The sequence below is a fragment of the Eptatretus burgeri genome, chromosome 11, assembly GCF_056783735.1.
Source record: "Eptatretus burgeri isolate ZD-2024b chromosome 11, Ebu_testis_v1, whole genome shotgun sequence".
Lineage (NCBI taxonomy): Eukaryota > Metazoa > Chordata > Myxini > Myxiniformes > Myxinidae > Eptatretus > Eptatretus burgeri.
The window spans coordinates 49923111-49938990 of NC_140971.1; the positions used below are offsets into that span (position 1 = coordinate 49923111).

Here is a 15880-nt window from a genome sequence, read left to right on the forward strand (position 1 = left end):
GACGCTGAACAGGACGGCGAGCATCATGGAGACACTTCAAGATGGTGTTGACGCATATCCTCTGAGGCCCATGGAAGTGTGTTTGCAGTTTGAAACAGATTATGTAGATGAAGTATTCAATGTATTGGTCCTGAGTGGGAGTCGTTATCCAAGGAAATCCAATTCTTGGCATATCTGTTGCCGATAGAGTGGCTTGATATTGGGTTATGTGCGTGACAAGGACGAACTGATTATATTTTGGTGAAGATCCGGATCCGGATACGAGAATTTTTTTAAGTGATTCTTCACCATTGAGAGATTGGCCCAAAAACGATATAGTACTGTGTGGCATGATATTTCAAAAATGTAATGGGCCCGATATGTTCTCGTGGATCAGGCATTACGTGGCTAAGTTATGCACTCTACATTCTTAAACTCGAAGGGCACTCGGTAATCAGTGCGTTTTTTGGATGATCCACATGCTAGTGTCTCAAAAAGACTTTCAAATTTGCTCAGAATGCCTCATCACTTCTAAATAAATGTCAGGGTGCACGAGTTGCACATGTTGCATAGATAATGCATGAAGCCAGCAGAACAGTTTATACGTATATATATATATATATGTATATGTATATATATATATATATATATATATATATATATATATATATATATATATATATATATATATATATATATATATATATATATATATATATATATATATATATACATATATATATAGTTGTAGATTTCCGCCCGCCGGCGTGCAAGCAACCGCGTTTAACCAATAGCGGCCACTTCGCCCACCGAACGGACAATCCAGTCGCGACTTTCCAGAGCAACGCCGAAAACCAGCCACGGGTGTGTTTTTAACCACACCACAACCTTGTCCGTACTCTACCCACGCGCGACAGGGTCAATCGCCGAATTGTCGATATACCTAATTATTCGCGCGGGTAAATAACCGAGAGATTGTACCTCAACGGGGCCGCTGGGACACGAGCCGCTTAATGCAGCTCGCTCTGTTTTGGGATAACCGAGCGGGGTATTATCACGAGCCCCGTTGGACCCATCACTTTACCGGCTATTTAAAAACCAACTATATTCCGATTGCAAGATGGCAGTTCAATTGGGGAAAGAGGACACAACGAACGGGTTAACATTTGAACAAGCACATTTATTACAAAGCACACGTAAACAATGATGCAGTCATGCAGGTATGCAAAACACGCATTCAGTTATGCAATGGATGGGGGTAGGGACAAGACGCGAGCAAGACAAAGCGCTACGACCGTCTACACAATCACTAAACAGTTTTTACTACTTAGTAGACACGGGCCCACGGACACACGTACGCGCGCGCACACGCACACGCACACACACACCCAAGAAATGGTGGCTGAGGCCTTTAATAACATGCTCCAGCTCGGAGGACAGGTGAGCTGAAACCCAGGACCCAGCTCGAACCTCTCCACTTCATGTGGTCTTCAAGTTGTTCGGACCTGGCTCCAGCGCGAGCGAGCTGGATCCAATCGCCGTAAGCCGCGATCCTTCCTGAGCTCCCGCGAATCCTCCCGCGCTTCTCGACACGTGCTGGTGAGACGAGGCGCCGATCCTTCCCGTCGATGCGTTGCTTCCCCGAGGAACCACCTCCAAGAAGAGGCCGATGAGTCGCACGAAGCTGGGAACCAAACAGAGAACAAAGAGCTCCACGAACCAAGAAGAAGAAGCCATCATTCGCAGCTCGAGCCGAGCAACCGGCTCAATTTTCTTCCAAAACAAAGCAGCTCTTCAAAAAGCCTACAGAGCCAAGCAGGACCCGAAGCTCTGCTGAACAACCACACCGAACAGAAACCGAAGCTCGACTGAACAAGCAGCCAAGCAGAAACCGAAGCTCCACTGAACAACCCCCGAACACGAACCAACTGGAGGATCTCTTCCTTATCCTCTTAGCAGCTCGAGCCGAAGCTCTACTGAACCACCACCTCAGAACACGAACCAAGAAAGGATCTCCTCTTTATCCTTCTCCGCCCCCCTCCCCCGCGCCCGGCGTGACTTATGCCCTCGTGATCCATCCCCCGCTCAACCACGGGTGGGAGGGAGTTGTTGACGTCATGAATCACGGGACGGCAGGGTTCCTCTTCCTCTTCGCAGAAGAGGGGGAGGGTCGTCTCCATTGTTCGTTCCCTAACTATTAAATCGATCCGCAGCACGTCTAATCAATTTCTAAACATTTAAACAATGGAAGGTGAGCTATCGAGGGAACAAGCACTTGTCGACAGCTGACGAAAGGAACTTGTATGTTGTGTGCAATCGAATTCCAAATTCGTAACAATACAGTCATGCGCCACTTAACGATGGGGTTACATTCTGAGAAACGCATCGTTAAGTGACGTCGTCGTTGTGCGAACATCATTTTTTTTTTTCATTCTCGAACATCGTACTTACACAAACCTAGACACCTAAGCTATATGGTGTAGCCTATTGCTCCTCAGATACAAACCTGTACAGCATGTTACTGTACTGAATACTGTCGGCAATTGTAACACACATCCAAGAGACAGAAGACACGTTAGATTTAACTTTGTGCAGTTCATGACTGCCATCAGTGTTGTTAGCAGCAGCGTACAACCTCCTCTCGCATCGATTATAGAAAGGTGAATAAATAGCGTTTGGATTTTATAAATCCGTAATCATTGCATCGATGTTATAATTTACAAATGAATAAACGAGCACCTGTCAATTGTGATATATTTTCGGAACAGTGCGATTGTTTTAACAACATAAAAAGCTTCACTAAAAATAAATGTGCTTTAATTGACGAACAACAACGATTTATTCATGGAATTCTTCAATTCAAAGGTAATTTACTTGCTCGAAGGTAAATGTGCAAACATTGGTTCAGTTTGAAAGCCGATTTCCTTGAATCCCGATTTAGCACGATCCTGTTTTTTTAGCGATGACATTTTATGGACCTCAACGATCACATTATAACAGGGCCACACTGTCGTTGTTATCATTATGAGGTATTATGTTCTGTAGAGTGTACATAATTGTATGTGCTATTTTTATACGAGGCTACATCACTCGGCGATAGGAATTTTTCAGCTACATATATATTTTTTTCAGAGCTGGCAGACCCGTCGTATATGCGATCCGTCGTTAAGCGGTGCATGACTGTACACACACACACACACACACACACACACACACACACACACACACACACACACACACACACACACACACACACACACACACACACACACACACACACACACACACACACACACACACACACACACACACACTTTATGCTTGGTGATGGCTTAATGGTTATGGTGGTAGGCTTGGGATCCGAGGATACAGAGTTAAAATCCCACTCGGCTGTTGAATGAATACCAGGTAGGGTTGACTCTGCTTGTCATTCTTCTGAGGTTGGCAAAATGAGTGCCATCTTGCTGGTATCCTGTGTTGGAGTGGTGACCCATCCAGGATTGTGCCCAATAGCCAAGGAGACTGCTTAGGCAGCACCAATGCTCTGCACAGAGTATGGTCCCAATGGATGGATGGATATCATTTTTGGCTTAAAAAAATAAAAATAAAAAAAAAGACTTAAGAAATTCAGGAACCAGATCTTCACCAAAATCAAATTAATGTGTCCTTGTCACACACCCAAGCTGTCTATCAAGTTTCATCCACAATATTATGAGATATCCTGCTCACAGACAAACAGACAGGGTTGAAAACATAACCTCCATCCAACTTCCGTGGCAGAGGTAATTATGTAATGTGGAAACTTGAAATTTGGTGTTCTGCATATCCTCATGCCAAAATGGAACCTGGAATGAATGCGAGATCAGTTGCATCCTCAGCTCTGCAAGTTCAGTTTCCGAGTGTGGAGAGTGCATCGCACCACCAGAACCCTTTCACCTAAACAGTCGATGAAACCGAATTGCGAGATTCAAAAAGCCAGTGAAAATGCACAAACAGCATGACAAAGCCACTGACCTGTTCCTGAAGACGATCTTGGCGCTTAATTGCATGTTCAATCTTAGTGTGGAGCACATTCTTTACAGAGATTTCCTGATGAGGTTAAAAGACATCAAAATCCATGTCAAACAAACATGGCAATCAACAAGTGAATGCATCAAGACATGCGAGCTCACCTTGCCCGTAGAGTCCAGGAGGAATGTGCGTATGTCGTCACCGGTGCCCCATGAACTCTGATTCTTCCACAGCAGGTCTGTGGGTGGGTTGTGAGAAACACCTCCGCTGGCTGCCCACACCTACTCACAGAGAAAAATGAGGCACTTATTCAATACAGCTGCCTCACCTGATCAAGATGGAGTTATTTTGACTTTAGTAAACCATCAAGAAGATTGAGGTGTAAAGCTATCGAAAAAAAAAAAAAAACTCAGGAGTGCACCATGGCAATGACAGGCCTAAATGGCCCCATTTCCTTGTTTGAGGTCGTGCAGGATGTGGTGGCGACTACTTATACCCAGTGTAACCCCATGGTGACTGGACCTTTTGTATATTAATTTCCATTATGCAGATGGAATATAAATAGTCATGCGCCGCATAACGACGGATCAGACATACGACGGTGGTCCCATAATCGCATATACGACGGTGATCGCATATACGACGGATCTGCCAGCTCCATTATAATGGAGCTGAAAAATTCCTATTGCCGAGTGATGTCGCGACGTAGCGCTGCCAGTCGTATAAAAATAGCACATACAATTATGTGGAGTACATAATACTTCATGATGATAATAAACAACGACAGTGTCGCCCCGTTATAATGCGATCGTTGAGGTCCATAAAATGTCATCACGAAAAAAGCAGGGTCGTGCTAAATCGGGATTCAAGGAAATCGGCTTTCAAACTGAAACAATGTTTGCACGTTTACGTTCAAGCAAGTAAATTACCTTTGAATTGAAGAATTCCGCAAATAAATCGTTGTTGTTACAGTCAAAATTAAAACACAAGTTTATTTTTCGTAAAGCTTTTTATGTTGTTGAAACAATCGCACTGTTCCGAAAATATATATCACAATTGACAGGTGCTCGTTTCTTCATTTATAAATTATAACATCGATGCAATGATTACGTATTAATAAAATACAAACGCTATTTATTCACCTTTCTATAATCGATGCGAGAGGAGATTGTAAGCTGCTGCCAACAACACACATGGCCAAACTAACGCGTCTTCCGTCTCTCTTGGATGTGTGTTGCAATTGCCGACAGTATTCAGTACAGTAACATGCTGTACAGGTTTGTAGCCGAGGAGCAATAGGCCAGACCATATAGCCTAGGTTTGTGTAAGTACGATGTTCGAAAACGAAAAAAAAAAAAATATATATATATATATATATATATATATATATATATATATATATATATATATATATATATATATATATACACTATGTTGGCACAACGACGACGTCGGTTAACGACGCATTTCTCAGAACCTAACCCCGTCGTTAAGTGGCGCATGACTGTACTTAAATGCAATTGGTTCAATTCTCGGCAAATAACTCACCATCGAACACATGAAAGGGCTGAGGCATAAGCATCAGTGACTCTACGGCTTTAGATCCTTTCAGCCATTCTCAAGTTATCGCGGTAACGAAAACCTATCACAGACGGACGAACGGATGGGCAACCGGAAAAAACATAATGCCTCCAGCAACTTGGTCAGCGGAGGTATTTAAAAAAAAAAAAAAAAAAAACCCTTCACGTCAACTGGTTAGAAAGAAATCTGTGCTGCAATGTCGAAAGGAATTTCCCCCCCCCGCCCCCGCCCCCCAACCCAACCCGCTCAGCCCACAAGCACAATCCCCTACTCCCTCTCCCAAAAGTTCACAACACATGATAATGAAAACTAATAAATGAATTTTAAAATAGCAGTGAAACTTGCAGTCATGAAAATGCTCTTCATCATTTGTCGTGCAGAAAAACTGTCGCGTGAAATGCAAATAATAATAATAATAATAATAATAATAATAATAATAATAATAATAAAACCGAACTGTCCAAGTATCTCAAATTTATCAGCAATTTCGTAACGTTTGCCTGCATCTCATTCACCAGAATTTCAAAAGAACACTCCTTATCGACGATCTTGTAAAAAAGACCAGCACGTACCGTAACCGTTTTGCCAGCACTCAAAACGTAATCAGACGGAAAGGTGTACTCTATTTTGGCTTGGTGTCCGATTTGTCTTTTTAAAGTCCAGTCTTCCATGCACTGGTCCTATGGGAAAACAGCATTTAATATCAACACCCAGCCAACAATGCGCTGGACCTAATGAGAATTTGGACAATCACAAAACCCTGTCATGCATGCACCGATCCTATAATAAAATACATTACAACATCAACACCAGCCAACCATGCACTACTGGACATACAGGAAAATACTACATTATCAACACCCAGCCAATCATGTGTGGGACTAATTGAGGAATATCCACATAACAGGATTCTAGAATGAACATTTCTGGACTATTATGACTTCTTTAACATTGTTACCAAGTTGTATTACTCGAGTGATGAACATCAAGGTAAAATGCAAGTCCATTCATTACTGACAATAGCACAACTGTGCGAAAATTACTTTGTGTCATTTTGTTTTCAAAGACTTTATAAATTGCGAGAACGTCACAAAAACACCGAAGGTTTTCACCACGATGTTACACGCACCTCCTGAGTGTTATTAACCAGGCAAACAAACATCCCGTCAATATCCACATCTTCGATGCCGATTCTTCCTCTGGCAGTGGCTTGCACGGACACGTTCTGACTTGCATCAATCGGCTCCAAGAATGCAACACGTTTTCGCTTGCGTGAGCCTCTAACAGGGTGAGACGGCGCTTCCCTCTTCCTCAACGCAGACTTTGGCGACAGGTGAAGCCTGCGGTCCATAATGTGATAGTCAAACTCTAATCCTTTGTATTGTAAGCACATACTCCATTCACTTAATATTTCACGATGTGTCGGACGGAGCAGTAAACCATCCATTGTGTTTGAAACCTCAAAACAAAAGCGGACGACCTTGTATTGTCACGAGTTACAATGCTCTTACAATGATCTTCGATACAGGATGAGGCCATTAGGCTCATCAAAGCCTGTGCTATGCTTGTTCGTGCTCTGTTTTTTTTTTTTAAATACTGAGCATCAAGCAAGAAAGCAGCACATACCTTTTTTCACAAGTCTTTGGTATGGCGCTGTGGTTGGAATCTCCCAAACTTAGAGCGGACGGTCTCACTATCAATCCAGAGACTGGTCAAGAGGTGTGCTTCTATAAGCACACCTCTAGCAACCAATATTATCAAACCAAAATGGAACAAATTGCTTATGAAAAATTTGCTACACTCACTTTCTTAATGGTCACCACTCATTGGTGGAATATGTGATATCTGGAGAATATATATATATATATATATATATATATATATATATATATATATATATATATATATATATATATATATATATATATATATATATATATATATATATATATATATATATATATACACACACACACACACACACACACACACACACACACACACACACACACACACACACACACACACACACACACACACACACACACACACACACACACACACACGTTGTACTTAGAAGGTTCAACGATACGTGCAAGTTTACACCAGTTGCGTTTTAGAAAATCATTTTGCAAAACTTAAGAAAAAAAAATCCCCCAAAAACCACGATTTTAGAAATATCCTTTACAAGAAAAAAAAATCCAGGCAACAGTTTTAATAAGCAGCATATCATTATTGATATTTGTGAATCTGTTTCACCAAAATGTTGCTGGAATGTTATACAGGTATCCCTTGATTTACGAAAGAGATCCATTGCTGGAGAATGGAATATAAACCGAAGAAATGTAAATTGAAAACGCTTTTCCCATTATTTTAAAAGGTAAAGAATTGGGGACATGTTCCTGACACAAAATTTTCAGCCTCCCTCATGTAATACATTCTTTCACTATAATGTAAGAAAAACACTGAGAAATAATACGAACAGAAACCTGAAATAAAAAGACGTATGTCCAGGATGGTTAGTTTGTCCTTGTCAACTAACTCGGTGATAATGTCGTTCATGATGCACCAAAGGTAATAAGCCTTGAACGTCGCAATGCCACCCTGGTCCATTGCTTTCAGCAAGGAAATGGTGTTTGGCGACAAATACACCACCTTAAACTTAAATGTTGTCAGCTACGTCCTCAGGGTTGGCTGGATGACCAGGGCACTATCAATGATGATCAAGGCTTTGTTGTCCATGTTATGCTTCACACAATATTCCTAGATGGTGGTGGAGACGTACGCTACCATGTAGTCCAGGTCGAGGACTCCCATCATCCAAGCTTTGCAGTTAGACCACCACACTATGGGAAGATTAGACTTAGCATCGCCCTTTAGAGTCCTCGGATTCTGGGAGCAGTAAACCAAGAGAAGCAAAAGTTTAATGTCCCCCGCTGCATGGCCTCCAAGGAGAAGAGTTAGCCAATATTTGGCTGCCTTGAAGTCCGAGGCAATCTTCGCGTCCTTTTAGATAAAGATGCATGGCGGCATCTTCTTACAGAAAGGCCCGGTCTCATCCAAGTTGAAAACTTGCTTGCTAGAGTAGCCACCTTCCTCGATGATCATCTTCAACTCCTCTGGAGAGTTTCATCCACGAGCTGCCACCCCATCAGCTTGATGTTATGCTAATTAGAATGCATCTGGAAACGTTCTAACATATCAGCAGCACCTTCGGATGATCCTTCACCAACCCTCAAGTTGCTTCAAATCTTCCCATAGGGACTTGGCTTTCTCTTGGATTCACGAGGAGGATAGGGGGAACATTCCGTTGGTTTTGATCCTCTATCCAAAGGTACAGCAGGCTCTTTGTTCATTCCATCAAAATGTTTCTACGAAAGAAACATCCAGGTGTTGCAGCCTCTGCCGTCTTCTTAATACTATCAGCATTCTTGATTGTGCCAACAGTGGATGCGGCGAGACCTAACAAACAGCTCATGGCAGTGAGTTTCTCATCATTTTCATTTCGTTTTATAATGCCCATCTTCATGTCCAGCATTAGAAGGTGGTGAGAACGTTTCGCTGAGGCAGCAGTTGAGCTTGAGGATGATCTCTTGCTGGACATCTTGAGGGAGATGGGAGATTACGGTCGATTATAAAATGACGGAGCACTTCACAAGGCGCACAAGATGGAGAACAAAGGTACAGTTGACTGACGCTTGATGCGTCGTACGCATGCATGCGTGGCTCACTGAAGGAATGGAGTGCAGTTTGAAATTTTGTTCATAGCACTTTACTCTACTGTACAGGATTTGATTTGCGTTATAGTGAAACATATGCCATAAAAAGGCCGGTTTTGTTTTCGTGAAATAACGTAAACCAGGCGTTCGTAAATGGAGGGATACCTGCACAAGGTTTTATTTAAAAAATTGTACTGAGGCAGATAATCATCATGAGACTTTTGAAGTGCATCGGGATAAAAAAATAAATAAACATCAAACTGTTGGGTCAGTTTCCAAATAATAAACTTATTGTAAAAACAAACAAACTTCAAAAAAAAAAAAAAAACCAATGTCACCCGCAGGGTGACCCGTATCTTGCCAAAAGGTGACCACGTGTGACTTCTTTAAGGTCACACTGAGGTGAACAGAGCTGCTATCCACCAGGAGCGACTCCTTGAGGAATATCTGCCTACGAGAGATTCCGATGAGAATCGTTCGACAGAGTCTTCTTCTTCTTCTTCTTCTTTCGGCTGCTCCCGTTAGGGGTCGCCACAGCGGATCATCCGTATGATCCGCATAGTGATTTGGCACATGTTTTACGCCGGATGCCCTTCCTGACGCAACCCTGGTCGCCTCTTAGGACACAAGGATATGGTACACCTATTTTAACCGGGGTATACACCGGCCCAGTATACTGGTACTCACTTCGCCGACCTCGGAAGGATGACTGGCTGAGTCAACCCCCTGGTGTATTAATTCAGTGGCCCAACGGGGCTTGAACTCAGGACCTTTTGGATCCCAAGCCGCTGCCCTAACCACTGCGCCAACACCAGGCTAATCGTTCGACAGAGTAACCATGAAAAATATGCGTTTGCCTCATAACGTCACCAAATGACGTCATAATGTCTCAAGCTTGACATATCTAGAAAGCACTCATCGAGGTACTACACGACATGGTTCCTAAAACTTGAAAATTTGACCTTGGGGTCAAATATGTTTGACCTCAGGCGCTATCCATGAAGGTCAAGGCCAATCGCCACCAAAAATTAATCAGCTGAGCGCCAGACCATGAACTATATTCCCATGAAGTTTGAAGACGATCCGATCAAAATTACTCAAAAAAAAATAAGGGTTTCGTCGACTCCCCTGATTTGCGCCAAAGTGACCTTGACCTTTGACATTGACCTTCAAAATTTTGTGCAATGAAAGGGACCTCTATAGGCCTCTGATATGCGAAGTTACAAAAATTTCCGATGATAACTGTGCTCTGCAGAATTTTTTTATACGTGATTACAGACAAAAAAAAAAAAAAAAAAAAAAAAAAAAAAAAAAACATACAAGCTGACTAACATATCTTGCAAAACTTCGTTTTGGCAAGATAACAAAAACAAAAAAAAAACCTTTCTGTAAACACACCACTGAACCTCCCTGTAGCATACCTCTCCTCTTCACTTTCAAGCAGTTTCCGATAGGTCGCAATCTCCATGTCGAGGGACAACTTCATGTCGAGGAGGTCTTGGTAGTCCTGAAGCTGCTCCTGAATGGTTGCTTGCAAATCCTCAACCTTCTGCTCATACTGCGCCAGCCTCTCCTTCACTGCTTTACGCTCGCTTTCCAACATGACCTCAAGCTCATGGACACGGCTTCCTGCCGCATCAACCTGCACAGCAAAAACAGCAAAACGACTACAACTTTCAAACCGTGTCAACAGTAAGAATGTTAAAAAAAAAATAAACATTTGATTTTATCACATACAAGTTCATTCAGAATACTTAAGAGTGGGGTTTGTCACAAGGATACTGACCTCCCACTGTGTGGCTGAGAGTTGAGAGGTGAGCTCAGTGATCTTCATACTAGCTTCCCTGAACTCTTCGTTCACCTTTTTCAAGGCTTTGCCATCAATCTCTGCAGCACACCTGGCATTGTCAATCTGCAGTGTAAAAGTAAAATAACTCGGCATGCCCAAAATAATAGCATTATTATAAAACTCTTCCTCAGATGTTCAACATTCATTAAATTTCCAGCAAAGTTTCTTTCCCTTTGGTGGAAATTTAAAGAAAAGTTCCCAAAATTCCATGTGCAGGTCAGCACTCTTATCTGCGATGCAGCATTGTGCAAGGTATTAGATACCAACCTTGGCCTGCTGGGTCAGCTCAATTTCCTGCTGGTAAGCCTGCAACTGCACCGCGTGCTGCTCCCTGAGATCCTGAAGTGCTAGCAAGAGACGCTGTTGGAACCCGTCCTCTGTGCCAGAGTCACTGAGTGCAAAGGAGGAGTGCTTCTGCACCACAAGAAGTTCCTGCAATGTGCACAAAAAATTTCAACCACACCTGTAAAGAAACAAGTTACCCTACAGTAGTAACACGTTCCTGAGGAAGCTTGGCAGGTGATTTCATGTGATCGCTTAAAGGTCCCCTGACACGCAAAAGTACTGAAATTTCATTTATATATGTCCTATAGGAGTTTTCCATCGTGATTTCAGATCTGACAATGTTTTTGTTCACAATACTCATTCTGTAAAATAAAAAAAAAACAAACCTCTTCGGGAACGCCCCTAAAAATTCTCCTGAAAGGGGCGTAACTAACATGACGTCAACTACAGGATTACAAAGGCTGCACGTTAATTACTCGGGTTGGTGGTCTACGTGATTATATTGGCTGTGTGTTTCCACATTTGATTGGTCGACTCAATCGCTTCGTTCATTTCTGCTTTAAAAATATCGAACATTTGGTTTTGAACAATGGATGGTATGCACTTTGATTTGTCTGGTAATGACAGTGAGTGAGAGAAATGAAGGATTTTGGTCTGAATCACATGGAGAATTGTCGGATAACGTAGTCGCGGGAGGTGAAGTTCAGGCAGCTGGAAATGAAATACGGCCTTAGCAGTTCGAGCCCGAAGCAGGACGAGCAGAGGAAAATGGCGATGAAATTCCCAGCGTTAATTATGATCGGGAGGACATCGAAGGAAGACTTGGCAATAACAACTGGTTAGACTAAATCCTATTCGTAATTCAATAATGTAAAATCGACTTGCATACTGCTCGATATCAGAAATATTTTAGTGAGGTGACGTGACCAGCGCAGCGCAGCGGACATGGTTCTCCGCGGCGAATAAATCACAAGCAAGGCCAGCGCATGTCATTGGCCGTATCTCTCCGCGCATAAAACGAAGCAATCTCGCTGTCCGGATACGATGAAAACTTGTGTGCAGATCACACCTTGTGACACAATTGTCTTGAGTAGTCTGATAAATCTGACGTTCTGTTGCATTTTCATTTATTTTATTCCCACTGTTGTCATGTAGCACCAGCAGAAAACAATAAGCCTGGTGTTGGCTTAGTGGTGAGGGTGGCGGCTTGGGATCCTAGGGTCCTGAGTTCAAGCCTCGTTGGCCGCTGAATTAAAATACACAGGAGGTTAACTCAGTCCGTCATCCTTCCGAGGTTGGCAAAATGAGCACCAGTGTACTGGTAAGGGGGTCACGGCATCAGCGGCATAGCCGCATCCCAACCAATGATGCAACCAGCAGCCACAGGCTGCGAGAGAGAGAGAGAGAGAGAGAGAGAGAGAGAGAGAGAGAGAGAGAGAGAGAGAGAGAGAGAGAGAGAGAGAGAGAGAGAGAGAGAGAGAAAAAAAAAAAAAAAATAAATAAAGAAAGGAGAATAATAAAAGAAAGCTACAGCACGTCAGATTTATCGGCCAAGTCGGACGGGCGACGGACTTATCGGCCAAGTCGGACGGGCGACGGACTTATCGGCCAAGTCGGACGGGCGACGGACTTATCGGCCAAGTCGGACGGGCGACGGACTTATCGGCCAAGTCGGACGGGCGACGGACTTATCGGCCAAGTCGGACGGGCGACGGACTTATCGGCCAAGTCGGACGGGCGACGGACTTATCGGCCAAGTCGGACGGGCGACGGACTTATCGGCCAAGTCGGACGGGCGACGGACTTATCGGCCAAGTCGGACGGGCGACGGACTTATCGGCCAAGTCGGACGGGCGACGGACTTATCGGCCAAGTCGGACGGGCGACGGACTTATCGGCCAAGTCGGACGGGCGACGGACTTATCGGCCAAGTCGGACGGGCGACGGACTTATCGGCCAAGTCGGACGGACGACGGATTTATCGGACTAGTCTAGACCAGTGTTTCTCAACCGGGGTTCCCCGGAAACCTAGAGTTCCGCAAGAGGTCGCTTGGGGTTCCGCGAGAAACAGTAATAAATCGGCTAATGTATTTTTGAGTAGTTTTTGGTTGATTTAATATTCGTAATTTTACAATACACGTACGGCATATTGTTGGAAACTCCTTGGTTAATATAATAGAGGCTTCAACCTCATATTATTTACAATTATAACAACTATAGGGAATGTATTTAACGATGTCTATATGGCGCCAGTGTGAAACCTCCCTCACTGGTTAGTGGACGTCCTGTACGTGGCGGATTCATGTATCATTGAGTGACTGACTCAAGTACGGGACACATGCACGGTGTCCATCTATCTTCTCTGTGCTTCGGAGCGCGAAGTCTCTCTCTCTCAAGGTTAGTTCTGCTGTTTACCTTTATTGCTTCAGCTTTATTTTTTTTAAGTTTTGTTGATCAAGTTACATGAGGTGTTTTTTTTTTTGATTTAAAAAAGTTTTTTTTTGTGAATTAAAACCTCGGTCTGAGGTCTCATTAACGAGCAGTATGTTTTTTTTTCATTGCCAACAAATTTGACAAAAAGGGGGTCATTTTTCCCTTCAACCAGGTATCCGAAAAAAAATACATTATATTTACCACGTGAACTACGATAAAAATATAAAAGAGCTACATATTAATAATGGTATATAATAATTTTTATGCAGGGGTTCCCTGAGACAAGAAAACTATTTCAAGGGTTCCACAAGGGGAAAAAGGTTGTGAAACGCTGGTCTAGACTCCAGAGATCTCGAGTCAATCTACTCTGTGCGAGTTTATGTATGTGACGTCAATGCTGCGATTCGCTGAAGTCAACTTTTTTTAGGGGCGGGGCATAGCAAGTTGTGAAAAGCACCAGAAATGATCGAAATATTGCTCTAATTATCCCATTTTTGATTAAAAAAAATGGGTGATTTCTTCACTCGGAAGGTCAAGTTAATATATAAATAACCAGAAAGTTTTGCATGTCAGGGGACCTTTAAGGGCATATGGCTGTCTCTGGGTGTGCAACAACAGTCCAGTTCAATCCAGTCCAGTCACACCGTCCCCTCCCCCCCAACCCCTGCACCAACCCAAGAGGGGTTATCAATTACCTCTTCATGAACATTTTTTCGAAATTCGAGCTCCTCTTTCAGGCTCTGGAGTCGGTTTTCCACATCCACTCTTAAAAGAATCTCTTCTGCCAGCTTAGAATTTGCTTCTGCCAACCTCCCTGCCAGCTGCGGAAAAAGACAAATGGCCAACAACAGACGAATAATAGCTGTGCAGGAGATAAGAATAAATAAAAAATAAAAGGCAACAAACAATGCAAAAGAGACCCACAGTTCAATTCTCTCAAGTATGCTCACTTCACCACAGGAATCACCCTCAGGATGTATCAATGCAAATTTTCTTTGTTTTTTTTGGAAAAAAATGAATTTTTTTTTTTTTGAGAAAATAGATTTTACTGTGCTATGGAATCAAAGTTATTTCAACAACTTTTTCAGCACAAAAATAAATAAATAAAACTTTCAACCCTTTTCAAAGTGAACACAAACTTTCCAAACTGGCAAGTGCAGGTTACACAAACATCAACAATCAGGCCATTTACCCAACACCCACAACAGGTAAAAACCCCACCCCCAAGAACAGATTTACCTCCTCCAACTCCAGAGAGAAATTTTCATTTTCTTCCTTTAACGAGTCCCTCTCCCTCTGTACTGCATCCAGCTCGGCCTCCACCGTAGCAAGTTTGATGTCCAACTCTCGGACCTGACAGGGAGTTGCAAGGCGCGTCTCCTTGTCCCTCTCACGCCTGGGTGAGAGAAGGTTTCATCACCAGGTGTTTCACAAACACACTAAAGATTGCAGCAAAATATAATTTTAATGCAAACATTTCAATGATTCAAGTGACATCATCAATATCCAACATTGCTGGGTTCATACATGAAGGAAAGAAGAAGAAAAGAAAAAAATAAACCAATGTCACCTGCAGGGTGACCCGTATCTTGCCAAAAGGTGACCACGTGTGACTTCTTTAAGGTCACACTAAGGTGAACAGAGCTGCTATCCACAAGGAGCGACTCCTTGAGGAATATCTGCCTACGAGAGATTCCGATGAGAATCGTTCTACAGAGTAACCATGAAAAATATGCGTTTGCCTCATAACGTCACCAAATGACGTCATAATGTCTCAAGCTTGACATATCTAGAAAGCACTCATTGAGGTGTTCAATTTGAGGTACTACATGATATGGTTCCTAAAACTTGAAAATTTGACCTTGGGTTCAAATATGTTTGACCTCAGGCGCTAACCATGAAGGTCAAGGCCAATCGCCACCAAAAATTAATCAGCTGAGCGCCAGACCATGAACTATATTCCCATGAAGTTTGAAGACGATCTGATCCAAATTACTCCAAAAATAAGGGTTTCGTCGACTCC

General features: G+C 42.9%; 1 protein-coding gene across 3 annotated transcripts in view; it reads right to left on the minus strand.

The window, feature by feature from the left end:
• The window catches only part of LOC147017041 (lamin-A-like), a 39571-nt gene that overhangs the window by 20912 nt on the left and 2779 nt on the right, over positions 1-15880 (minus strand). The window contains exons 2-11 of one of the 3 annotated variants that reach the window (XM_085846396.1): positions 15097-15253; positions 14553-14678; positions 11407-11571; positions 11077-11202; positions 10712-10932; positions 6701-6911; positions 6144-6251; positions 4152-4271; positions 3994-4068; positions 1141-1663 (exon numbers count right to left, since the gene is read on the minus strand). In XM_085846396.1, the coding sequence (XP_085702522.1) occupies positions 1391-1663; positions 3994-4068; positions 4152-4271; positions 6144-6251; positions 6701-6911; positions 10712-10932; positions 11077-11202; positions 11407-11571; positions 14553-14678; positions 15097-15253 (1582 nt within the window). In that variant the 3' untranslated portion in view covers positions 1141-1390. Of the gene's footprint in view, positions 1-1140; positions 1664-3993; positions 4069-4151; positions 4272-6143; positions 6252-6700; positions 6912-10711; positions 10933-11076; positions 11203-11406; positions 11572-14552; positions 14679-15096; positions 15254-15880 lie in introns of those variants that run through there. The other 2 variants (XM_085846397.1, XM_085846398.1) reach the window with 2 other exon arrangements.